Source organism: Pogona vitticeps, chromosome 5 (genome assembly GCF_051106095.1).
Source record: "Pogona vitticeps strain Pit_001003342236 chromosome 5, PviZW2.1, whole genome shotgun sequence".
Lineage (NCBI taxonomy): Eukaryota > Metazoa > Chordata > Lepidosauria > Squamata > Agamidae > Pogona > Pogona vitticeps.
In genome coordinates this window covers 99,878,551-99,906,228 of record NC_135787.1, presented here as the reverse complement: position 1 = coordinate 99,906,228, position 27,678 = coordinate 99,878,551, and the positions used below count along the sequence as shown (strand labels likewise).

General features: G+C 43.3%; 1 protein-coding gene across 1 annotated transcript in view; it reads right to left on the bottom strand.

Annotated features, from left to right (window-relative positions):
* Positions 1 to 21,237, bottom strand: part of LOC110074991 (potassium voltage-gated channel subfamily KQT member 1) — a 535,131-nt gene extending 513,894 nt beyond the window's left edge. Inside the window, exons 1-2 of the mRNA XM_078394146.1 lie at positions 19,488 to 21,237; positions 17,258 to 17,837 (exon numbers count right to left, since the gene is read on the bottom strand). Coding sequence (XP_078250272.1) covers positions 17,258 to 17,661 — 404 coding nt within the window. The 5' untranslated portion in view covers positions 17,662 to 17,837; positions 19,488 to 21,237. The remainder of the gene's footprint in view (positions 1 to 17,257; positions 17,838 to 19,487) is intronic.
* Between the last annotated feature and the right edge of the window lie 6,441 nt (positions 21,238 to 27,678).

Below are 27,678 nucleotides of genomic sequence, written 5' to 3'. Positions count from 1 at the left end.
CTGGACTGCATAACCGGGAGGACAGGCAAGAGTCAAGGGAACACCTCCTTCCCCGCCCATCCATGTCTTGGTTATGCAGGCCAGGTCTGTATCCTCTTCCAGAATAAGATCTTGTATTAGCTGGAATTTATTGGATATAGACCTGACATTTAACAGCACCAAGGTTGAGAGGCTAAGCTAAACACCCCATTATTTTCTCTCATTTCTCCTCCACCCTACCAGCCTGTGTTGGTACTAACAATCTGGTGCAGTGACAGCATTGAAAAGGCAACCATACACTTTCCCCAGCCAGGCTGTTCTGCTTCTCCTCCTCTTCCCCTTCAGCTGCCACCAAAACTCCCTGCCCCCTCTTTTCACCCCCCCCCCACTGCTTCCTACAACCTGGTCCCCCAGTGAATTGGGCTGGGTATGGAGTTTGACTGATGGAGTGATAGAGGAGGAGGAGCAGGTATGGAGTTTCACTGATGGAGTGACAAAGGAGGAGGAGCAGGAGCAATCAGACAGACACTATGTGGTGCTTCCAAAAGATCCATCAGTCCCTGCCATAAGGTAAGTGCAAGAACAGCGGAACCATCTCCCCAAGGGAGCCTGGGCTGGGTTTTAGCAAAGAACCTCTCCCTTACCTTTCTCTTGTTGAGTTGCTCACCTTGCTATGGATGTCTGTTAGCCACCAGTTGATGGTTGCCGGGAAGGAATTTTACCCACATTTCATGATTACCAATAAGCAACATGGGTGTGCCATGTATTATCTCACAGGACATTCCATCATCATCAGTATATACCCAGGGAGCACAGTAACCTGGGAAACTGCCTCCATATTCATCACATCCTCCATGCCCGTTCTCCCTGGGGGGGGGGAGGTAGGTGGGCATCAGTGCCATGGATTGGCTGGCTGTCTCCCAGATGGTGGAGGTGCTCAAGCACTTCCTGGAAACCACAGATATCTTGTGTGGTTATACAGCAAGCCTGGGGCAGGTCATGCCCTCGATTGGTCCCTGGAGACTGCTGTGGCACCAGGATCGTCCCTCCTGCCATGGACCAGGGCTTTGGTGAAGAGGTTGCAGGCAGGCGTGCAGAAGTGACTCCATCCTGTCTATAGCAACAGAGCTTACCACATGGCCTGCCTGTATGATCCTCGAATCAAGGGGGGCTTGGAAGCACACACCTCAGACCTCGAGGAGCAGAGAACGGAGCTCTCCATTGAGGTCCGCAGGGCATTGGGGGCACAACACTTGCATGGAGGGCTGAGAACATCAGGCTACGAGGGCAGGGTGGTTTGCCCGAACCACAGGGGAGGACTTCACCTGGTGAAGGCTCCATCCAGCACCAACATGACTGGAGTTCTGTCGTGACCTTGGCACTTGCCTCAGAGAAAAGACAGCCAGCTGAGGAGGATCTGGCGGAGATAATGGTGCTGGAATATCTGGCTGAGCCCCCTCAGTCCCACCAGTCAGATCCCCTCCATTACTGGGCTAGGAAACTAGTCATATGGCAGGAGTTGTCCAATGTGGCCATGGACCTCCTTTCCATACCCCCCCCCAGCGTTCAGAACGAGCACGTGTTTTCCCAACTTGGAGACATACTCCAACCATGCCACTTGCATTTGGTTCCCGTTACTGTGGAGAGACTGTCGTTCACCAAAGTGAACCTTCCCTTGTTGGGCTTCCCCTCAATGAACCCAAAGAGGTAGGGTTCCAATGACAGTCTCTCTCTTAACACACTGCTTGCCTGCCTGCCTGTGCCCGCCCACCTGCCCACCCTCCAGTCCTCCTGAAAAAAAGAAAAAAGACCTGCCTACTTGCCTGCTGGCCTGTAAACCTGCACCAACTCCAGCTGCCAATTCCAGTCGCCTTCTCGGGCCAAGTTCCAACCAAGTCGTACCTGCCTGCCTGCTGGGTGACATAGTCCCAGTGGGCTGTTTGTTTCACCTTCTGCCTGCCTGGAGGAAAGAACTCCTGCCTGGCACAGGTTAAACAAACCACATCAGCTCTGCAATCTGAAGCCAGGTGATATGGTGATGATGGGGTGACATGCAGACAGCCTTTGGTTGGCACAGACCCAAGCCGGCCCTCTTGGCATTGAAGGCTAAACCCTCTTTTGGCACACCCAGAGTCTGTCCCGGCACCCCTGAACATGACAAGAGGGCCAGACAACCCTCTTGGCACACCCAGAGCCTGTCCCCATCCGCAAACATAGCAAAAGGGCCAGCCAGGCCTCTTGGCAGTTGGCACACCCAAACCTGGTCCTGGCATCCTGAACGTGCCAAGAGGGCCAGCCTATCTCAGCCCTCCATAATCTCCAAAATCGTTATCTTTTCTTTATCATATCTGGGCAGTCTCAGCAGCCAAGTTGCAATTCCGCCCAGCTTTCTAGTTCTAAACGAGCATCTTTGCTTGTTTGAAGATGTCAGCAAGTCTAGTTAGACGTTGCTGGTGAGTGACAGGAACAGGATGAGTTTCCTAGGCCTGTCTCAGCCCCCCCCCCCCAAACCTCTGAGGGCTATCTTTAACATATCCGGGCAGTCTCATGAGCCAAGTTGCAACACTTCTCCCCCAGCTTTCTAGTTCTAAATGAGCATCTTTGTTTGTTTGAAGGTTGTCAGCAAGTCTGGTTAGACGTTGGTGACTGTGACAAGTGAGTTTCCTAGGCCTGTTTCAGACCCACCCAAAGCCTGTCTGGGTGTCGCCCCATTGCATGGCTTCAGATTGCTGATCTGCTCTGTTTCCGACAGCCCTGTGGCCCCGCGGATTAACTGCCGTTAGTAGCGCCAGGCTTGGACCCTTTTCTCCTGTTGGTGCTACTGATTCCCTGAGAGCTGGGCTCTGCCTCCCAAACCTGTCCGGGCATCCTCCGTACCAAGATGGACAACAACAGCAGGAGCAGCAACAACAATAATGCCTATAACAAGCCCAGTAGCTCAGCAGCACTGCAGTATAACCCACAGCACCACTGTCTACCTTGCTGCCAACTTCCTCAGTGCTCAATGGGTCCACTCCATAAGTCTACGTTGCTGGCTATGATGACTTTCCGAGTCCTGCAGCTCCTTCCACTTCCAAAAGACCTGCACGCTCATTCCAACTTCCTCAGGCTTGATTCTCAAATGATGCTTGCTGACTTCAGGGTCCTAACCTCCTTGGGCATCCCCATGCCAGGAGGGCCAGGTTCAGCCCCACCCAAACCTGACCAATGTGCTCCTTCCTCCTGAGATGTGCTGTGTGTGACATGCTCCCCCCCCCCATCTCCAGGATCAATATCCGCTGATTCATTTCTGGAAAATCTCGGAAATGCATATTTATATGTATTCCACCATGATTCCAGCCTCCTTGGGCTTCATTCCAATTATTCGTGCCTGTTCATTCTGGCCTCCTAACCTTCTCTACTGCCCCAGTAGGCTGGCAGAAGCTGAGTGAAAAGCAGCGGGACATAGCTTACCCCATCACACAGATTCAAACTGCAGTGCTGATCTTCTGATAGGCCAGCCCAGTGGCTCAGCGGTTTAACCCGCAATGCCACAGTCTATGTTGCTGCTATGTGAAACCTGTGCAGGCATCCCCCCCACACACTATGTGCAACCCGTGCGGGCATCAATTCCAGCCTCCTCGGGCCATATTGGCCCCAAGTCCTGCATCCCTCTCCAGCTGCCTTGGGCTTGCCTGCTGCTGATTCTGTGCCAAGAATCGGGCCCAAGGGCCTTACAAATCCTGTTGGGTGAAGATGCATCATTGGGCCAAGTTCTTTCTGGCCAGCCGGCCGGCCTGCTTATTTAAAGGGCTATAATTAGTGCTTCAAAGTCCACTCAGGCTTCGTTCCTAATTCCTGGCTGTTCATTCCACCTTCCTACTGCCTCAGGGAGCCAGAACCTGGAACTATGGGAGCTCAGCTCACTAGCGGCCCCGTGGATTAACCACTGCTGCGTTTGTAGCACCACCACCCTATTTATCTGTTTTTGCTGTTGTTCTGCAACCTCAGTTGGCTCCTGGGGGCAAACTGAACAATGCAGGCAAATGTGATGTTCCCAAAGAAGGTAAGAGTCTGCCTTCAAGCCTGTCTGGGCATCCAAGTGCCTACGAGGCCTGTCTCAAGCCCCTCAAGCTGGTCCGGGCATCCCTTGTGCCAAAGAGGGCCTGTCTGAGGCCCACCCAAAACTGGCAGACTGTTCATTCCAGCTTCCTAGCTATTCAACAGCCTCAGTAGGTAGGCAGAATTTGCAACAAACTACAGGAGCTCAGCTCACCAGCGGCCCTGTGGATTAACCACCATTACATTAGTAGCACCTTGGACCCTCTTCATCTGCTGATGTTGCTGCAGTTGTGCAGTCTCCTTTCCTTTTGCTTCCTTCCTTTTGACTCTGCCTCTTCCCTTTCCTCTGCCCCCCAAGCCTGTCCAGGAATCCCTGTGCCAAAAGGGCTCTGCCCCACGCAATGTCTGTCTGGCTGTCCCATGCCAACACGGTGCTCCAAAGTCCACTCGGGCTACTGCCTGAGTAGGTTGGCAGACCTTCCGAATCTGATCAACAAGCCAAGTGGCTCAGCAGCAGCAGTATAACCCAGTAGGTAGGCAGAAGCAGGAACAAGGGACAAGAGCTGAGGTCACCCCATTGCATGGATCCGAACTGCTGATCTTCTGCTGCCACCCTGATTAACTGCCGTTAGTAGCACCTTGCAGTCGGACCCTGTTCTCCTGCTGTTGCTGCTGCTTTGACAAGCTCAGTTGTCTCCTGGGAACAAACTTAAATAAATTTGCAGGGAAATGTGATGTTGCAGAAGAAGAAGACCAGAGTCTCCTGTGGCTGCCTTTTGCCTCAGTGCCCCGATGGGGCCAAAAAGCCTGCTTTCTGGCTGTGAACTTCCTCAGTGCCTGATGGGGCAAAAAGTCAATGACGTTGCTGGCCATTTGAATAATTTCCTAATCCTGCAGCTCCTTCCACTTGGGCTACATTCGAAAAGGTCTGTCTGCTCTGCCCCACCCAAAGCCTGTCCAGGCATCGCCCCATCGCTCGGCTTCAGATGGCAGAGCTCATCTGGTTTTCAACCTGTGCCTGTCTAAGCCCCCCCCCCAAACATCCGAGGGCTATCTTTATCACATCCGGGTGGTCTCAGCAGCCAAGTTGCAAGCAATCCTCAGCTTTCTAGTTCTAAATGAGCACCCTTGTTTGTTTGAAGGTTTCAGCAAGTCTGGTTAGACATTGGGGACTGTGACAGATGAATTTCCTAGGCCTGTCTCAGACCTACCCAAAGCCTGTCCAGGTGTCGCCCCATTGCACAGCTTCAGATTGCAGAGCCGATCTGATCTGTTTCTGACAGCCCCGTGGATTAACCGCTGTTAGTAGCACTGACAATGTTCATCTGATGGTGCTGCTGGTGCTGTTGGAAGTTGAAAGCAACCTCAGTTACCTCCTGGGGCAAAAACCTTTCCTTTGCAGGCAAATCTGATGTTGCTGAAGAAGACCAGAGTCTGTTCTGCTGCCTTTTCCCTCAGTGCCCAATGGTGCCAAAAGAGCCTACCAGAGTGCCCGATGGGGCAACACACTCTACTCTGCTGCTGCCAACTTACCTCAGTGCCCCAATGAGGCCCAAAAGCCTGTCCAGGCATCACCCCATCACATGGCTTGAGACTGCAGGGTTTATCTTGTGCCAACAATAACCACCATCCCTTTTCTTCATCAATAACAAAACAAACAACACCATTGCATGGCTTCAGACTGCAGAGCTGATCATCTGGTTTTCCAAAGCTGTCCTCCTGGCTTCCATCTGCCAAGAGGGCTGGGCTGACCCAAGCCCTTCCTGGCAGTCAAAAACATCATACTTGACTAAATAATTAATTCTTTCTGGAAGTTTGTGTTCCGTATGCCACCTTGATGGCAAACACCACCCTCTTGCTCATCAATGTTGGAGATTTCTGCCACTACACACCCAATGGGCAAAGCCTACTTTGCTGCCAATTGCCTCAGTGCCTGACTCCTATTAAGACATGCTTTCCCGCCTACTTTGGAGCCAATTACCTCAGTGTCTGATGTGGCAACACACTCTATGTTGCTGCTTCCAACTTCCTCAGTGCCCGATGGGGCAAGATACAGTACTTTGCTGCTGCCCACTACCACAGTGCTCAAAGGGTTAACACACTCTGCTTTCAGTCCCATGCCGACTCAATAGGAAGGCAGATGTTGGAACAAACCACCACAACAAATAACTTCAGTTCACCAGTGGCCCCATGGATCAACCATCCAAGCTTGTTCAGGCATCACCCCATTGCCCCATCACACGGCTTCAGATTACAGACCTGATCTGGTTTTTCAACCCATGCCAAGACAGCCAGCTAGTCCAAGCCCCTCTAAACCTCTGAGGGCTATCTTTGTTGGCAATACACAGTTGGCAACACTTTGCCAACATTTTGTTGGCAACACAGTCTACCTTGCTGCTGCCAACTTCCTCATGTGGTGAGCATGACTAGATATGGACCGCTGACACCGATAGTAGTACCTTCCCTATGAGGTGGAGCAATTCATCTGATGGTGTTATTGTTGCTGCTAGTAAGTGTTGCTTGCCTCCTTTTGTTTTCAAAACCAAACAACACACCTCCATGGCCACCTTTTGCTAATCCCCAACCATGCCTGTCCCTGCCTCACCCAAAGCCTGTCCAGGCGTCCCCATGCCAAGAGGGCCAGGCTGAGCCCCACCCAAGCCTGTCCAGGTGGTACCTCATCGCCCCATGCACTGCTTCAGTTTGTGGCCATGATCAGGCTCCAAAAGCCTCACAGCCCCATGGATTAACCACCATTAGATTAACTGATGGGACAGCACATGCCGCTTTGCTGCTGCCAACTACCTCAGTGCCTGATGGGGCAAGACATAGTACTTTGCTGCTGCCCACTACCGCAGTGCCCGATGGGGCAACACACTCTGCTTTAAGTCCCATGCCAACTCAGTACGTAGGCAGAAGTTAGAACAAACTGCCCAAACAAATTAGCTCAGCTCACCAGCGGCCCTGCGGATTAACCACTGTAGTATGTTGACCCGATGGGGCAAGACACGGCACTTTGCTGCCAACTACCTCAGTGCCCGATGGGGCAACACACTCTACTTTGCTGCTGTCAACTTACTTCAATGCCCCAATGGTGCCAAAACAGCCTGCTTTCCTGCTGCCTTTTCTCTCAGTGCCCGATAGGGCTAAAAGAGCCTGTTTTCCTGCTGCCAACTTCCTCAGTGCCCGACGGAGCCAAAAAGTTTGCTGTGCTGCCAAATACCTCTTGCCTCCAGTCCTCCTGAAGGCAAACTCTACTTCACTGGTGAATATAATGCTATGCTGAGCTGAAGAGAAACTCGATGCCTCATACATGCCTCTGCCAAAGGGACCTCTCATTCTGCTGGAGCTAAATATAACTCCCTCAATGCCATAGGCTTCTGTGATGTGTGGTAAACTCTCCCGGGGGGACCCAATTTGTGGGCGAATGACTCGGAGTTCCAATATCCAATCTTCACCAAAGTTGGTAGGCGTTTTGTTGGAGAAAGACATAAAAAGCTCTGTTGTGATTCTGGAGTCTCTAAGTACCTGAGGGGAGCTTTCCTGGGGGGTCCTTTGTAACTACATAACTTGGGGGTCCATGATCCAATGTTCACCAAACTTTCAGATGTTGTAGAAAAGCTTCTGAGGAAGCTTCCCTGCAAATGTGGTGTCTCTCGGTCATCAGGGGCCAGTGGTATAGCTGTTTAAATTTCAGACAAATTTGATGAATTGATTCATTGAAAAATATTTGTCTATTCATATTCATTGATTTGTTAACCTTGATGAATAACGGATCAAAACGAATTACCATTTTTTTATTCGTCCCCATCTCTAGTCAATATCTTCAGCTACACATTTCTCCTATGAAGCTTCCAGATATGCTTTGGTTTTCTCTTTATTTTTGTCAGTATTTCCAAGTGGCTAAATTAGAACTGGACAAAAAAGAGAGCCAGAGAGAAATTCCTTAAGTTTTTTGGCACAGCAAGGCAGTATTAATGAGCAATACAACAAATAACTTGAAACAAGGATGCTGGTAATGGTGATGTGGCTAATGAGAAAGCAAGAATTAAAACAAGAATTTTATTTTCAATTATGTCCCAAGCAATAATGTGAAATGAAATTAATGAAAAATCTGTTTATGGAAAAGATCTATAGAGCAGTGTGGCAATCCCCCTTGTGCCCTTTATATCATTGGGCTCCACAAAGGTAAATACGCCCTTTTCGCTGCCACCAGGTATTCTCTTAATACCAATTCAAATCCCACACACATATAGGAGCTGGTCATAGAACTTCGGAATCAGGGGTTTGGTCAAACATTCTTTTATTAATGAACAAAACCATAAGGAGAATTAAATATATGTTTCATGTATTCATTCACTGGTGTTTCTCATATTATGTTTATATATTCATTCCTGCTTGTTCCACATATTTCAATCTTTCAATTTCTTTTCTTAACCCCTTCTTATCTATTCCTAAACCCTAGCACTCTCTCCACATCTTCTTGTCCCTACTTCTCTCTATCCCTATCTCACTCCAACTCTCCTCTAACTGTCTCTTCCAACTCTCCAACTGTCATTCTGACTCTGCCCCTCCTGCTCTATCCTCTGATTGACATGCAGGAATGACATCATCTTTTGGGTTCCGCTACAAGCAGTATTGATTGGCAGCAGACAGATGGTGAGATCACACATTAAGGGAAAGGTGATTTCTACCTGTACAGCATTATCCCTCCAAACATGCAATTCTTTCAGCATTACATCAGATGTGCAAACAAAGCCATGCTATCTCCCTACTGACCAATCATGAAAACAAAAGCAAGCAATTAATTACCAATCAGTAGTTACCTGGAGTTCATACTTCTCTGCAATTATTAAGCCATGAATAATCTACATAGAGTAGTGTGAGGTTTGGAGGCTATAAAAATGGCCTCAGGCCACTGGTGGCCAACAAGCGATATTTTGCCTATTCATTATTAAGTCAATGGGACTTACATACTTGTTGGCTTAATGTGATGTTCAGTGAATGGATCAAGTCCAGTTGGGACTACACATTACATTTAAATCTAGGTTCTGATCCTCCTAAAACATCCCTGCTACCAGGTGTATGCACTCCTATTTGTCTTTCCTATTTACCAAGTTAGAGTATAAAAAATAAAATCCGAGAATTTCTGGCAGCACTTATTTAAAGTTAAAACCCAGCCCCCTCAGACTATGTGGTCAGGGAGAACAAAGGTCAGAGCAAACATGCCCTTGCCAGCCTAAAAAGGCCACAAGCCTAAACAACCCCACACCAAATAAAATGTCTTCCCAGACACAGCTCTCCTTCTGTTTCCTCTTCCTCTGCTTCCTCTGGAGGATAAGGGCTTAAAGTAAAGTTGTGTAGTAATTGTGTAGTAATAAGCTGTTGCAACCGTGGTTGCACTGCGGGTTAAACCACAGACACCTCTGTGCTGCAAGGTCAGAAGACCAGCCATTGTAAGATCAAATTCACGTGACGGAGTGAGCTCCCATCACTTGTCCCAGCTCCTGCCAATCTAGCAGTTCGAAAGCATGCAAATGGGAGTAAATAAATAGGTACCACCTCAGTGGGAAGGTAACAGTGTTCTGTGTCTAGTCACACTGGCCACATGACCACGGAAACTGTGTATGGACAAATGCTGGCTCTACGGCTTGGAGACGGAGATGAGCACCGCGCCCTAGAGTCAGACATGACTGGACTAAATGTCAAGGGGAACCTTTACCTTTACCTAATCTGCTGCAACATTAAGTGATTTTTTTTGCCTTACAATTTCCTTTATCCTGCCCATGGATTGGAATGAATCGGGCTGGTAGGAACTGTAGTTCAAAACAATAGGAGGCCACCAAGTAGCCTAGTCTGTGGCTTGTTTGGCTTTATAGAAAGCAAGCACAGTCTTTGCCTTAAGACAACTGTTCCCCATTCCTAAGTCAACCAGAAGGAGGCAGTGTATGTTCCAGTGTCAGACTCAGGAGGATTCAAAAGAGTATTCTGTAGTTTAAAAAATTTCAGTGCACATCATGGCAACAACCCTGACTTTGATAAACCACTGGAGTATATCCTAGCCTTGCTTGTACTTGTTCCTCAATCATCTCAGTGGTGTCTTCCCACATGTACACTAAGTGTGTGTGTGAGAGAGATGTCACATGTTAATTACTACACAATTTTACTTAGGGAGTGTTTCTGTGTATCCTTTTGTAGGAGAGTTTCCAAAAATAAGCCTATTGTAAAATTTTAGATTTCCTCATCTGCACATTACCCATTGATTTGCAAATTTCAGCCTCACAGTTTATTTTTGGGTTATTGTTTTGCTTAAACTAGAAGTCCCATATCCACCAGTCACAGTGTGGTGCAAGAGTCATATTATTAAATATCAGCATGGGACATAATGAACAACCCTTTCACATTTAAAAAACAACAACACTCCAGATTATACCCTGTTTTCATCTTTTGAGTAGTATAATTTAGAACAAATATTTGCCTAAATTGCACTACGCAAAATTCTAAATTATACTGCTCAAATGTTCTCACTAGGTGAGTCTTTATGCTTTTTTCGTTTTTACTAGTTCAACCTCAATTGCTTTAGGTAGGGGAGTTGGCTCTTGAGGGAGGGAGGGAGAGAGAGAGAGAGAGAGAGAGCGCCAAGGGATTTGGATGGATGGATGTGAATTGTTAAAGAGGACACACAAAACCTGTGTGATGCTCCTTTCCCTTGTTGATGCCCTAAGCATGAGATTATTTTGCTTAATGGTTAATCTGGGTCTGTGTGGGAATATTCAGCCATTCCATTCCAGGATCAGGTCCATACATGCCTACTTAATATTATTTGTCAGCAAGTCAACTCATGGTGATCTTTGCTAGGGTCCCCTAGGTACAAAGTACTCTGAACTAGGTTTACCAGTCCCTTCTTCTGTGGCACTCTACTTCCACAAAGAACATGAATGATTTTCTAGTTACACAGTTAATGTCACTTGTTGCTTAATCCATCCAATCTGTGGCTTCTTTCAAAACTGTACTCCTCCCTCCAATCCCCAGCTCAACTGACATGAATATTCTATGTGCGTGTGAGTGTTTTTATTGTAATTCAAAAACATGTGTCCTTCTGCCTAATTTGTCTTCCATATCTCCAGAAGCGCCTACCATATTTTTGGGTGACTCTATTTTTGCTTACAAATTAATAGGCACTCAGCCACCTGAGGGAATAATTACACTAATAATCTATATGACAGTGTATTTTGACTCTCTGCCTAAAAAGCTTTTAAGTGAAGATGATCTCAAAATCATCCTAACTAGGACTGCTTGCTTTGGCTTTAATAATTTAAGTGAAATGATTGTGTATATTAATAAAATTACAATTACGTACCATCTCTGTTCTGATACACAGAATTATTATTATTATTATTTTGAATAAAGTACAATGGGAGAAGTATTTGCTGGCCACTGTGTCAACTTAATATTCTGAAACATGTTTTGTTTTCCTAGACAAGGCCCAAATTTTGCTCTTAAAAATCTATTTATTCCAGTACACAAGAAGCCTTGAATTGTCAGCTCTCCAGTAAATATTGCTGGGAAATGCCTCTGATATAAATGTAGAAAAGAAAGGTCAATCTGCTCTCATCACCAGTAATTCATATTTCAATTTTTTTTTTAGAAAGACAACTAAGTCCTACCTCCAAATAGGCTTAAGCCATGACTATTCACATATTTAAATCTACAGAAATGAAATCTGTCTAAGCTTTAGATATGATTATATGCTGTAAGTATAGTCCTTGAAATGAGGTCCTGTCCTCTTCACTCAGCAAGCTCTCGTTCCTCACAGGCAGAGTTCATTGTTATATTTTATTTACAGTGATATGGAGAGTGGAAGGAGAATGGTAATAAAGAGAAAGGAAAGCTGGTTTGAATAGAATGACTGTTATAGCCATTTCGCAGTCCACCAGCTACAAATAGCTGGTGATGATATTATTATTATTGTTATTATTGTTATTATTGTTATTGTTATTATTGTTATTGTTTTATTATTATTATTGTTGTTGTTGTTGTTGTTATTGTTATTGTTATTATTGCAGCTCACCAGACCACTCCTGGATATCCTCCCCCACCCCACCCCAAGCCAGTATACATGCTGAAGCCTCGGGGAACAGCAATTTGCTTTCCAAACAAGAGTCAGCAAGCCCCTCTGCTGCACCTTTTTGAAGTTAAAAGAGTGTTTTTACAAAGCCAGAAATACACTGCTACCTACTTCTTGTTTCAGGCCCTTAAAAGCACTGGGGGGGCAGAGAGGGAGTCACTTCTTGACAGATTGGCAGGTGGGAAAACAGGCCTTGGAAATTTAAAAAGTTTTTCCGCCCTGTTGCACAGGGATAGCTCCTCATTCTCATATTAAACCAATATTTTGCCTTGGGGAGTGGTAGCAATGATCTCCCCTTCCTTGCAGGAACTTGAAGGCTGTTTTACAAAAAAACAAGCTCGGGTTCAATCTCTCAGGAAGCCTCATATTTATCCTTCTGCCTCCCGTCATCACCCCACACTTAGACCAAATGCACCAAGAAGCAGCGATATGATAAGGCTTGTATCACCTGGACTGCTTCCAGGCAAGACCTTTATTATGCTATCATCCTGCCCCATTAATGGGCTTTTATGGGGAGCGGAAGAGAGTCCAGATGATAATATCTTCTACTTGTTCTTGTCACCTTCCAGTGTTTTCGCACTGCTTCTCCTGTCTGTTATCTTTTCTGCAAAACTCCATTAAGGAGAACAGTAGAATAGCTGTACAATGCCTTTTGACTGATAGTGGTAAACGTCATCCACATGCTAGTCCTCCGCTGTTGACTGCAGCAATTAATTCTCATATAACACAATCCTATGTGCACTTAAGCAGAAGCCCCACTGTTTACCACTCAGTTTGATACCAAGAAGGTATAAATAGAATTTTAAGGAGGGGGAAGAATTTAGCTGTTTTTTCCCTTACTTTTCAAAAATAAATACTACCTGGGTACAGACTAAGACATTTTGCATAAAACTGGAATAACCTTTTAACTTCTGGGCTGACAGTGAACTAAACCCAATGTAATGATGAAGAATGAAAAATCCCTGATTTTGTAGTAGCATTGGGTTACCATAGTACATGTGGTAATGCAACTGTTGTACAACTCTTTGCACAGCTAGCTGTGCAGCTGCTTGTACAACAAAACCCGTACTGGATACCACACTTGCACTAAATGTGAAAATACACAGCTGCTAACACAAAAGGCCTTACCCTCGTGCAATTACATTTCCCTGGATATATGCCAGCATGTTTAAACCAAACACTAATGACAATAATAAAAGATAAGTTTTATGTGTCCTGATAATAATTATTTATGATAATAAATATTTTTACCAATCTTTGAGGGTTAATTTAGATGTTTAATAAGCAATTCCTGTTCTTCTGATTTAATACTCTCCTTGTTACTGTCTACTATAGAAAGACACTATTTGCTGCATTATAGTCTCTGGTGTCTATGAAATCTAACCATATTTAATTGCGGGCTGATCCTGTACACTCATTTCATTAAGTTTTGTGGACTTCTATAAATGCTACTCTCTGCATTAAGTTCAAATAGAGCCATATACACTTCTCCCTTCAATTGCATGGATCTGAGCAGCGCAATTTTAGTTATACACATTTTCGCAAAATAAATAAATAAATACTGTGCAACTATTTGTTTCCAGAAAGTGTCCTGCGAAAGATGGGTATCAGACTCAACTAGGGCCCTGATGTTGTTGGCAGTGTGGTGGCCCCTGCTGTGATGGTGGTATCTCGGCCAGCCCCTTCTGCTATGGGAGCTCCATGTGGTAGTCAGGGAGGGTGTTAGCACATTCCAGAAGACTGACACAGATGGGGAGAGAGATGTGTGTGTGCATGTGTGAAATCAACTGTTTTTGCTTTGTACTGATGTTTTGGGGACATAAGAGCCATGCACGGATTTTGACCTACAAAGGGTTTGGCAACCCTACCCCCAGCATTGTTGAAGGTAGAAGTGTAGACCTATCAAGATGGTTGGATGTTGTAATAGCTAGGGTTTAGGAGAGCATTTTGGGTTTCTGTTCATCTCAGCTTTTTGTCATTGTTTGGCGGTCATTTTCTACTAGCTTTTTGAAAGAAAAGTTGAAAGAGGACCATCAAGAAAACATTACAGAAAAAGGAAGTACATCAGTTCCCTACCATAATTATTCATTGACATTACTGTGCAGAGAAAACCAACACCTTTCATCAGGTTTGAGCCACTGAGTGATTTGCTTTCTAAGAACATTGTTTTTTCTTGTATATCTTTAATATATCTGTTGAGTCCCGCAGCTTAAATAAATAAATAAATGTTTTAAAGAAAGATCAAAATGTGCTCATTTTAGGTCACGTGTTCTATAACCCGAGAAACTATTCAAATGAAATAACACTAGAAGCCATGGTAACACTCAAGTCTAATTACTGTTGAAGATGTTTGAGTACCGTAGATCAGTAATCTCACCACACAGTATTGCAAGGCAAAGACCATGACACATCATTCATTAAATCAAAGTCAATCCCTAACTGGCCTATCCTTAGATGTTACTTTAACATATGGAATGCCTTTCTAGGAAGGCCCTGTCCTGCTTCGTATACCAGGGATCCTATCCTGGGAAAGACCTTATGCAGTTGTCACTCCAATATTTGAGAGAGATGGAGGAACAGGTTGGTGCAGTGAATTTCTCATCAACTTAAAATGCAGGTTTCACCGTTTTATGGACGGAAAGCAACCTATGGCCTCCAGATATTGTTAGATTCCAAAATCAGCATGACCATTCAGTCAGTATGGTCAACAGTCAGGATTCATAGGGGAGTTTTAGTCCTATAAAACAAACAGGTCTGCAGGGCTTTCCTAAAATCTTATAATGGAGCTATAATGGGGTGGAGAATCTCAAGTGCCCCACCATGGTTTTGTTGCCTTAAATTTTTTTGACCCATGTTCATTCACATCAGGTTGCAAGCTTAACCAGAGAGACTCTTCCAATTCTTCTGATGCTGAGGACACTGGGAAGTGCAATGGAAAGGACCTTCTCAATAAGGATGCCAAGGCCCTGTAGTTTATCTCCTATCCCTTTATAAACTTTTAGGAAAGCTCTGCAGACATATTTATATTCTATTTATATATCAACATTTATATTCTCCTGAAGTGTGTTTTAGGCTGATGATTTCAGGTTTGAGACCTGGTTATTAGTTTGCAAAATCACTAATGCTTCTTGTTTATTGAGTATTGTTGTTTCATTGTTTTTGCTTTGTTTTGCTATGTAAGCCTCTTGGAGTTTAAAAGTTATTTTAAATAACCAAGGAAAGAGGGGAGTAACACTGTATTTCAGTTTCAGTACACTGTTTGCAGAGAAGAACCAGCAGTCCCATTTCCACCTTGTATTCAGTCAATCTATTGGGCTATGGAACCCAGTACCACCTACTCTTACAGGGAACAGGCCTTCAACATTCAGCTTCATCTCAGCCTAGAGATCTTTTAAAGATGCTGGGAATCAAAACTGGGACCATCTGAATTATCCAAAAGACACGACAATCTGTAATTATGTTTATGGCTGAGACACCAATTCAGTTAAGTATGCAACGCCAATCTGACTGAATCATAACTCCCACAAATTTCTCAAAGTTTTAAAACAAAGCCTTTCCAATAATATACAGCATGCTATTTGTAATTCAACAAGGTTCAGTCAAACCAAAACACGTCCAATAATATACAGCATTCCATTTCTAATTCAATAAGGTTCTGTCATATTTAAATAAAAACCTAAGCCAGTGATTACACCAGCAAGCCTAATTTTTTAAATTCTGTTTGCATTACGCGATCACACAGCAACAGCACATTGTTTCAGAGCCAGTGTCCACACTGGCCCCTCAATCTGATGCCGTTTGACCTGTGCCACAGCCTGCAGCCCCACTTCAATTCTTTCCACCTTCTGCCTATCTGTGGCTCTCCTTTTATGATTCACTATAAAGCCGGTGGGTTGTTTAAAGTGTTTCATGGCACAAGGGGAAAGGGACAGTTTGCTAAAGGTCTCTATAATGTACTAACATATACATACACACCAAGGAAGCATAGTAGTTTGATGTTGCTCATCAGAGTTGTTTCTATTTCATATTAATTTTTATCCTTTTTTGTCCATGCAAATGTGAAGTAGCACTAAACTAATACATCAGTATAGTAATAAAGTGATCTAGTGCTGACATAGTCACTCGTTTTTAAAAAAATAAAAAGTACTTCAGAGTGAATAGGGGGAAAAGTTGCATGTGTTCTCACTGTCCAAAACATCATTCCCAGCTTAGTATGTCACCAGGATACCATCCACTATCACACACACACTCATTCTTATTGGGACGAAATAACTGATCACACAGGGAAAAGTCTGAATCATTCTGTCTTAAAAAAAGGAGAACCCCCCCCCATAAGCAGGGAGGGGGGGACCCACACTGGGAGCAAAAAGGGCCGGACAGATTCAAATTTGCATTTTCTATCATGTGATCTGTAAAAAATTTTTAATTTCATCCATTTTACACCTGCAGCAAATCCAACAGTATTTGACCATGTAGCTGCAACCATACTTTCCATTCAGGTGTTTGCATGAATCTGCAACAATGCTTAGCATTTTAATACTATTTTCTAAATGCAAAATAATTCCTTGTGCACTTTCCTAATACTCCTGACAGCCTATCTGATATTTTCATACTATCCCCATGTGTTAGATGAAAAGTTTATGCCTGCATGCATTCATGTATGCACACACTGACACTGAAACAATAGCAGTTTAACTAAGTTAAGTAAACGTTGAACTGAAGTATTTTCCACCACAGGCCAGATTTTAGTCTCTCTTCAAGTTCTCCTGGATAAAGCAAATCTTTAAGTGCATACATTTGAGAATGACCAACAAAACAGTACTTAAAACAAAATGCAAAGTGATGTTTGATATTCCACACGAAGCAAAACATTTAAGAAATTGAAAGGAAAGCCAAAAATTTAGCTAGGTTTACCAAAACTTTCCAGATAGATGAGTATGTTCCCATATTCCTGGTTTATTTTGGTAGTAGCATCTGCTCTGATCTCCATTCACAGAGAATATATTTGGAAGGCTTAAAGCCAATGGATCACTTTCTGGAAAAACACTTCATGTGCTCTTCAAAATTAGTGTAATACAAAAATCTTAATACAAAAATTTCAGTACTTACACTGTGAAGTGATAAATGAAACACTTCCATCCACTGGGCCGTTCCAGAAAGTTGTATACATCTCCCTGCATACTAGTTTTGGTTAAGTATGGGCCATAAAAGCACTTCGCATGGGTTCGGCGGATTTCACTCCCTGGCATCGATTCACTGTTTATCTGCAAAGCAGAATCCTGCGAGTTTTCCTCTTCGGAGTTTGAAGGAATTTTTGATCCATTTGTCACCAAAGAATCAGGATCAAGGGCCACAGAAGAGTACTGCATATTGTTCAAAGTTGTTTGCACTTCCAGTAAGGTTGCAGACTTCCTGTGTCCACTCATGTTCCCCACTCGGGAGTCAGAACACTGAATCCTACTGCAAAGGTTATACATTGGGTGGCCACCAGTTTCACCATTTCCATATGACATTCTGTAATGAAGCAGGAGTATTGCTCACCGTGATCAATATTTAAAATCATAAAGGGTATTGCATATCCCCTCTGACTGTTGTGCTCTCCAGCCACCCAGTAAAAAGTCAAGCATTATCGTGGAAATCATCTGCACCAGCACTGTGTGCAGTCAGTCTGTCACCTGTTACCTGGATTCTGAAATTAAATCAGAAGAAGATACTTAGATAATAGCAGTCTCAAGTAATAGCTGGTAGAAAAGAAGAGATGAAGGCTTGGAAGTGAGAGAATAATTTGAGTTGAATTGCTAAAACAAAGGAAGTTAGGGCACAAAATGTGTGCTGTTTACACACTAGGATACCACGACTAGGATGTCATTTCATAACAACTCAATACACTGCTTAAGGTTTAAAAAATTTACAGCAGCACAAAGAAATGAAATAGGTATCATCTCTAACAACACTTCCTCCTCCGCCCTCACTCCCCAAATTCAGTCCGGTTTAAGAGATGTTTCTCAGATAGTATTGTTTCAAGGAGATACCGAAAAGGGAACTGCAGTATGTCTGTTAGGAAACTGGTTTTGACAAAGTCTCCTTAGGGCGCACCTGGGTTTGCTGCCATGTAAATTGTCTTCATGTTAAAGAGCAAGACCAACATGTGCTCAGTGTGATGTATTTCAACTGATGTATTTCTTTCTCTCAAGTTTCTGTCAAAACTGAGACTCACAACAAAGATATGGAAACATTATCCATTATACTAAGTGAGTGCTGTGTCAGGTATGTAAATCCATTCATTAATTTTTGTAGAAACCAATACATTTGAGGCTTGGGAAGGATATAGCTTTCATCTATTATTTATTGCATAGTTATAACCTCAAGCAGATTTGTGTGTATATATACAGAGACAGAGTAACCGATATGTAGGTACTGGCATTTTGTTGGGTTTTTGTTTTGTTTTGTTTGTAACTAAGTGAATAGGCAGATTTCCTTTATGAAAACCTAGTAGACTCTGGTGGGTTGCTATCTATATATTTTCTGTTTCCCCAGTTGGATTGCAAACATCAGACCCAATGAGTCCCTGTTCTTTTGCAGACAGGCAGAAAGACAGGGCCTTTTAAACTTTTCCACCCAAATACAAGATTAACATTTCCACTGTCTCCATTTGGTGTGTATTATGACAAAATTCTTTGGAAACCTCTTTTTGTTGTTTTGAAAAATTACTTTCTCCTACAGATACTGATCAAGTTAACCCTCAGGTGCATTACAAAAAAGAAGCAAAATAATCCAGGCATTTGACATAAAAACACAAGTAAACTCTGTCACCGTTGTCCAAACCATAAAATTAGTTTTCATAATAGCTGCTTTACCTTTTAAAAGAGAATATACCACAGAATCTGCCCTATCCTCAGCAGAATGTGAGGATTTTAGGAGAGAATTTCAGGTTTACATCTTTTGCCAAAACAAATCTCATCCTGAGATTTTGTTTGGATTAATGAGAAAATAAACTGACTGATTACTAAACAGATGTATTACTTAATATGGCACACATTAAGTAATTCCAACTGCACTTCTTATGCATTAATAGTTCTTCAGTTTTCTCGCAAGGCATGGAAACTTTTCTGTCACCAAACATATGATTTCAGAATGAATTGACCAAGCAGGACATAGAAACATTGCCTGCTCAAATCTTTAAGCAAATAAAATTGGCTGGAGTGCGAAGCAAATGACTGATCGTTTGCAGTGGGTCATTGCTGAGAAAAGCTGCTGCTAATTCATCCCCCTGATTTGATGCGTGCACACTGCAAAAAAACAAAACAAAACCTGAAACCATATGGAAAGCAGCACATACCCTCTCTTGTTGCATGTTGCTTCTTTCTTTCTCTTTGCGCTTCCCTCTGCTCCATATGGCATGATCGAAGGATAGCCACAGTGAGAGAGTTGTCTGGTTCTGCCCTCTGGCTGATCAAGTCCCACCCTTACCCATCCAAAGGACCTCCCCTACATCTCTCTTGTTCGTTTTGTTTTGGCACAAAACCTATAGAGTATCATTCTGTGTCTGGCAAACGTGGCTTTTCTCCTAGCGTGCCTGTGATTAGTGCATGATTTTGCTCAGCAGATTTCCCCCTTTGCCCCCCTTCAAATTCTAAACACGTGGATTAAGCATAGTTTTCTTATTTCCTCTGAATTTAGACTTGGCACCAGCAAAGTTTAGTTTACATAATCTGCAGGAAACTCAGTTGCCTTAAATTCCTGTGAGGACTTATCGAAACCTATGCAGGACAATTTCAACATGTTTTGTGCCTTAAATACACTAAATTGATATCACCAACCCAGCTGATTTCTTGGAGATTCCTTGTTGAAGAAAAAAGCCAAAGAGAAAAAAAATCAGAATTGCCAAGAGCATGTTCTCCAATTTATCTGGCCAACTAGTGACCCATGCTTGCTGGAAGTGGCAAATACACTTTTAAAAATGTATTTGGAAGGAAAGTACAAGCAGTGAAGCTGGTGACTCCAATGCCAGTGGAACAATCAATTCACTCCATGTTTTTGTCCAGATTATCCAAAGTGATGAATCTATTTTGGTGATAGGGTTCAGCACCTTGGATAGCTCATGTTAAAGTCAGATTACAGCCGGCAAAAGAATCACTGCCCCACTGGCATTGGAACCAGGAATGTCAGCTTTCACAGAATCATTCTGGATATCTATCTTATATTCAAAGTTCAGTGCAAGTACTTTGTGTTGCCAGTGGAATCTAAAATTTATCATGCAAGCCTGACTCACCATCTTAACCAGATTTAGGCTTGCATAGTAAAAAGTTTAAAGTGTTAGAATATGTTTTGGTTTTATTGTTTAGTACGGCTTATAACCTGCAAGCTCACATAATTAAACTAACCCTATGACTGAATTTTTTAAAAAATCAATGCAGTAAAGTGCAAAATCCATAGTTCAGCATTATTTCAATTTAAATGACTAGAAAGAATGAATGAGTTGGTGTACTGAAGACACTGTACACTTGTAATGCTCAACATCCCCCATTGAGCTACATAAAAGAAGGCAAGAATTACTGTTTGCAATATTAGGCCTATTCTTATTGAAGAGGTATCAGATAACAGTGGTAAAAAGCTTTCAAATAATGAGACAATATAAATTCTTGTACACTGAGCTTCAACTGTTACTTGATTCCTGCTCCAATTATACTAAGTGTTCTAGCATTGTTATGGTGGGTATGTTTCAATCATTTGTAAGGCACTGGAAAAGAATTCCCCCATTGATAGTCGAGCAGTAACAAAAATATTAGCAAAAACTATACACACCGACCGGTACCTACACAAAAACTCCAACCACCACCCATAACAAAAAAGAGGCATAATCAAAACAATGGTAGACCGTGCAAATCGGAACTGTGAAGCTCAGTTTCTCAGCACCGAACTCAACCATCTGAATTGGGCCCTACAAGTGAATGGCTTTTCCAAGAATGAAATCAAAAGAACCATCAAACCAAGAAAACAACATCAAACTGAAGAGGAAAAACAGCCACCCACAAATATAGTATTTCTACCATACATCAAAGGGGTCATGGATCGCATGGGAAAACTTTTAAGAAAACACAACCTACAAACAGTATTCAGACCCACCACAAAAATACGACAAATGTTATGGTTAGCAAAGGACCAAAGGGACCCCCTCACCACTGCAAGAGTATACCGGATACCTTGCAGTTGTGGACAGGTATATATTGGAACCACAAAATGCAGCATTCATACCAGAATCAAAGAACATGAGAGACACTGCAGACTAAAACAACCAGAAAAATCAGCAGTAGCTGAACATGCCCTAAAACAAGCTGGACATGAAATTCTATTTCAAAATACTGAAGTACTGAACAACACCAGCAATCATTATGTTAGACTGCACAGGGAAGCCACTGAAATCCATAAGCATCAGCATAGCTTCAACAAAAAAGGAAAGTCTGAAACTGGACAAGGCCTGACTTCCATCACTGCAACATACAGCCTGCAGAAGGTCAATGAACTCTACCCAACCACAAGGACCAGGGATCATTGCACAAAAGAGACCAGCTAAAGACACCCATCAACCAGTGACAGATAATCTCACCCACTTATCACAACAATACATCCACAACAAAAACATGCTCATCACCCTATCTCCTGAAAAGGACAAAAGCTGTTCCCATAGATATAAATATTCAACTATCCAACAAAGAGCAACAGAGCATGGACAGAGTTCCTACTCCAGTCCTCTGAAGATGCCGGCCACAGAGACTGGCGAAACGTCAGGAAGAACAACTTTCAGAACATGGCCAAAGAACCCGAAAAACCCACAACAATCATCAGATCCCCGCCATGAAAGCCTTCGAGAATACAAAAACTGTACAGTTGTAAGCATATTTACTGTTACTGATCACACTGGATTTCCAGCTACTAGATTGTCATAACGACCAGAGAGGCGGGGTATAAATGAAATTAAACAAACAAACAAACAAACAAACAAATAAAAATAGATCCACCACTGACATGGTATTTTCCCTCAGACGGTTACAGGAGAAATGCAGGGAACAACGACAGCCACTCTTAGTGGCCTTCATATATCTTACAAAGGCCTTTGATTTGGTTAGCAGGGATGGCCTTTTTAAAATACTTCCCAAGATTGGATGTCCACCTCAACTCCTTAACATCATCAGGTCCTTTCATGAGGAAATGAAGGGCACTGTAGTTTTTGATGGCTCAACATCAGATCCCTTTGACATCCAAAGCAGAGTGAAACAGGGCTGTGTCCTTGCACCGACTCTATTTGTGATCTTTTTTGCTGTCATGCTGAAGCACGCCTTTGGAACTGCAACAGAAGGTGTCTATCTCCAGACTAGATCAAATGGAAAGCTCTTTAATCTCTCTAGATTGAGAACAAAGACCAAAATCCAGCTGAAATGCATGTTGGACTTCATCTTTGCCGATGATGCAGCTGTTGTTGCCCACTCTGCTGAAGACCATCACCAACTCATGAATCGTTTTAGCAAAGCCTGCCAACAATCAGCCTGAAGAAAATACAACTCATGGACCAGGGTGTGGACTCACTTCCCTCTATTACCATCTCTACACAAGAATTGGAAGTTGTTCATGATTTCGTGTACCTTGGCTCAATGATCTGACACACTCTCTCTAGATGTCAAGCTGAATAAACGCACTGGCAAAGCACCTACCATGTTCTCTAGACTCACGAAGAGAGCATGGCTTAACAAAAAGCTGATGACATATACCAATATCCAGGTCTATAGAGCCTGTGTCCTGAGTACACTCCTGTACTACAGTGAGTCTTGGACCCTTTGTGCACAGCAGAAGTTGAACGTGTTCCATGCATTATCTATGAAACATTTTGGTATTACTTGGCAGGACAAAGTTCCAAAGAGAATAGTCCTAGAAGGAGCTGGAATATTTAGCATGTATACATCACTGAAACAGCAATGTCTACGTTGGCTTGAGCATGTTGTGAGAATGGCTGACGGTCAGATTCCAAAAGATCTTCTGTATGGAGAATTAGTGCAGGGAAAGTGCCCCAGAGGGAGACCACAGCTGTGATACAAGGATATCTGCAAGTGGGATCTGAAGGCCTTAGGAATGGACCTCAACAGATGGGAAACCCTGACATCAGAGCATTCAGCCTGGAGGCAGGCGGTACAGCATGGCCTCTCCCAATTTGAAGAGGTATTAGTTCAGCAGGCCGAGGCAAAGAGACAGTCCTGAAACCAGCAAAATCCGGGAGCTGAACAGGAGACAGATTCTATTTGTCTTCAGTGTGGAAGGGAGTGTCACTCTCAAATTGGCCTCCTCATCCACATCAGATGCTGTTCCAAGACCTCCATACAGAGCACGATACCATAGTCTCTCAAGACTGAAGGATGGCTACACCAAAGTAGTCATTAGACGTTGATTGGTATCATTAAATAGACATTGGACATTCATCAGCAATGTTCAATGACTTTTCAGGAGAATGGAAAGTTGCTGCTGTTTTAAGGATCAAATTCTTTACTTTTAGCTCATGTTGCAATTAGGGCTGGCACCTAATTAAAGGAATCTTACTTGAAGACATGCAATTATTATCATTAGCTATTTCATTATACTACTACATTTTAATTAATTAAAACTTCGGAAGAGAAGGAAGAATTATGGAAGAAATTTGAATCTTTTTGCATAGGGTTTGAAAACACTTCAAGACAACTTAAAGAGGGCAAAGGTGGCTTCTGCACAAGCCAATTTCTTGGGACTGGCATCCTTTCTAGATTCCAGGTTTTCTTTGTTGTCATATTGCCTTACGTTTTGCTGTGGATTGATTCACAGACCATTTTAAACTTCTGTTTGGATTAGGTGATCCTACAGAGACTTGTGGATGGTTCAGGTGCCATTGTCCACACTCACACCCACTTTGCAGTGGCTTGATCTGCAAGACAGCCCACATCCCCCTTTTTCTTTGATACCACCCTCTACTGATTCCCAGCTCTTTTATGCCCCACGGCAAAACCAGTGAGCTGTTTAAAGTGGTGCACAGCATTAGGGAAAAGGGAGAGTCTTCCAAAGTATTCATAATGTAAAAGTGCGCGCACACACACACTCACACTCACACTCACACACACACACACACCAGAGAGTAGACTGTTTATTGGGGTTGTTTCTATTTCATATTGATTTTTATCTGTTTTTGTCCAGAGGTGATCTAGCACAAAACTAGTATATAATTGTGACAAAAGTAACCTAGCACTAAACTCAGCAGTTTGTTTTAAATAAAATAATTTGTGAGTGACTGATGAGAAAGATCACAGGGGTACATGTTCCTACTATCCACTGCATCATGCCCAGCTTAGTACATTACCAAATACCATCCACAGTCACACCCTGACATTCTTTTGGACAACAAAACAGCTTTTCGCAGGATCATGAATGAAAAGTCATTCAGGAAAAAAAACCCTCAACATTGGGAGAAAAAGAACCAAACGCATTGTATCATGTGATCAATTTTTTAAAAAGTAAATGTATCTACTTTACTCCTGCAGCAAATAATGCAGTATTTGACCATGTACTGTATACTGCAAGTACCTCCTTCACGGATTGCTGCCTTGTTGTGGCGGAGGGGCTTAAGTAATACAGTGAAGCTATGGGCTATGCCATGCAGGGACACCCAAGAAGGACAGCTCATAGTGGAGAGTTCTGACTAAACGCGATCCACCTGGAGCAGGAACTGGCAAGCCGCTCAAGTATCTTTGCCAAGAAAACCCCACAAACAGAAATAAAAGGATAAAAGATATGATGCTGGAAGATGAGCCCCTCAGGTCGGAAGGCATCCAGCATGTTCCTGAGGAAGAGTGGAGGACAAGGACAAGTAGCTCCAGAGCTAATGAAGTGGTTGGGTCAAAGCCGAAAGGACGCTCAGCTGGAGACGCACACAGAAGTGAAAGGAAATTCCGATGCTGCAAAGAAAAATACTGCATAGGAACCACGAATGTAAGATCTATGAACCTTGGGAAGCTGGATGTGGTCAAACAGGAGATGGCAAGAAGAAACATTGACATCCTGGGTGTCAGTGAACTAAAATGGACGGGAATGGGTGAATTCAATTCAGACGATTATCATATCTACTATTGTGGGCAAGAATCCCGTAGAAGAAATGGAGTAGCCCTCATAGTCAACAAAACAGTGGGAAAAGCTGTACTGGGATACAATCCCAAAAATGATAGAATGATTTCAATACGAATCCAAGGCAGACCTTTCAACATCACAGTAATCCAAGTTTATGCACCAACCACCAGTGCTGAGAAGACTGAAATTGACCAGTTCTATGAAGACTTACAACAACCTCTAAAACTGACACCAAAGAAAGATGTTCTTCTCATTATAGGGGATTGAATGCTAAAGTAGAGAGTGAAGAGATAAAGGGAACAACAGGTAAGTTTGGCCTTGGAGTTCAAAACGAAGTAGGGCAAAGGCTAATGGAATTTTGTCAAGAGAACAAGCCGGTCATCACAAACACTCTTTTCCAACAACACAAGAGGTGACTCTACACATCGACATGACCAGATGGGCAATCCTGAAATCAGATTGGTTATGTTCTCTGCAGCCAAAGATGAAGCTCTATACAGTCAGCAAAAACAAGACCTGGAGCTGATTGTGAGTCTGATCATCAACTTCTTATAGCAAAATTCAAGCCTAAACTGAAGAAAGTAGGAAAAACCACTGGGCTAGTCAGGTATAATCTAAACCAAATCCCTTATGAATGCACAGTGGAAGTGAAGAACAGATTTAAGGAACTCGATTTGGTGGACAGAGTGCCTGAAGAACTATGGATGGAGGCGCATAACGTTGTACAGGAGGCAACAATAAAAACTGTCCAACGAGGCCTTACAAATAGCAGAGAAAAGAAGGGAAACAAAATGCATGGGAGATAGGGAAAGTTACAGACCACCAAAGAAGAGATAGGGAAAGTTACAGACCTCCAAAGGATAACAAGGAGAGACAAGAGGGCCTTCCTCCATGAACACTGCAAAGATATAGAGGAATATAATAGAAAGGGAAAAACCAGAGATCTGTTCAAGAAACTGGAGATATTAAGGGAACATTTTGTGCAAAGATGAGCATTATAAAGGACTAAAACAGTAGGGACCTCACAGAAGCAGAAGACATCAAGAAGAGGTGGCAAGAATACACAGAGGAATTATACCAGAAAGATCTGGATATCCCAGACTACCCAGATAATATGGTTGCTGAGCTTGAGCCAGACATCCTGGAAAGTGAAGTCAAGTGGGCCTTAGAAAGCTTGGCTAACAACAAGGACAGTGGAGATGATGGCATTCCAGTTGAACTATTTAAAATCTTAAAAGATGACGCTGTTAAGGTACTACACGCAATATGCCAGCAAGTTTGGAAAACTCAGCAGTGGCCAGAGGACTGGAAAAGATCAGTCTACATCCCAATCCCAAAGAAGGGCAGTGCCAAAGAATGCTCCAACTACTGTACAATTGCATTCATTTCACACACTAGCAAGGTTATGCTCAAAATCCTCCAAGGTAGGCTTCAGCAGTATATGGACCGAGAACTCCCAGAAGTACACACTGGATTTTGAAGGGGGAGAGGAACTAGAGACCAAATTGCTAATATGCGCTGGATTATGGAGAAACGCAGAGAGTTCCAGAAAAACATCTACTTCTGCATCATTGCCTATGCAAAGGCCTTTGATTGTGTGGACCACAGCAAACTATGGCAAGTCCTTAAAGAAGTGGGAGTGCCTGACCACCTTATCTATCTCCTGAGAAATCTATATGTGGGACAGGAAGCAACAGTTAGAACTGGATATGGAACAACTGATTGGTTCAAAATTGGGAAAGGAGTACGACAAGGCTGTATATTGTCCTCCTGCTTAGTTAACTTACATGCAGAATACATCATGGGAAAGGCCAGACTGGAGGAATCCCAAACCGGAATTAAGATTGCCGGAAGAAATATCAACAACCTCCGATATGCAGATGATACCACACTTACGGCAGAAGAGGAGGAATTAAATAACCCCTTTATGAGGGTGAAAGAGGAGAGTGCAAAAAATGGTCTGAAGCTCAACATCAAAAAAAATGAAGATCATGGCCACTGGTCCCATCACTTCATGGCAAATAGACTGGGGAAGATATGCAGGCAGTGACATATTTTACTTTCTTGGGCTCCATGATCACTGCAGATGGTGACAGCAGCCATGAAATTAAAAGACGCCTGCTTCTTGGGAGGAAAGCAATGACAAACCTAGACAACACCTTGAAAAGCAGAGACATCACCTTGCCGACAAAAGTCTGCATAGTCAAAGCTATGGTTTTTCCTGTAGTAATGTATGGAACAGAGAGCTGGACCACAAAGAAAGCTGACCCCCAAAGAAATGATGCTTTTGAATTGTGGTGCTGGAGCAGGCTCTTGAGAGGAGTCCCCTGGACTGCAAGGAGAACAAACGTATCCATTTTGAAGGAAATCAACCCTGAGTGCTCACTGGAAGG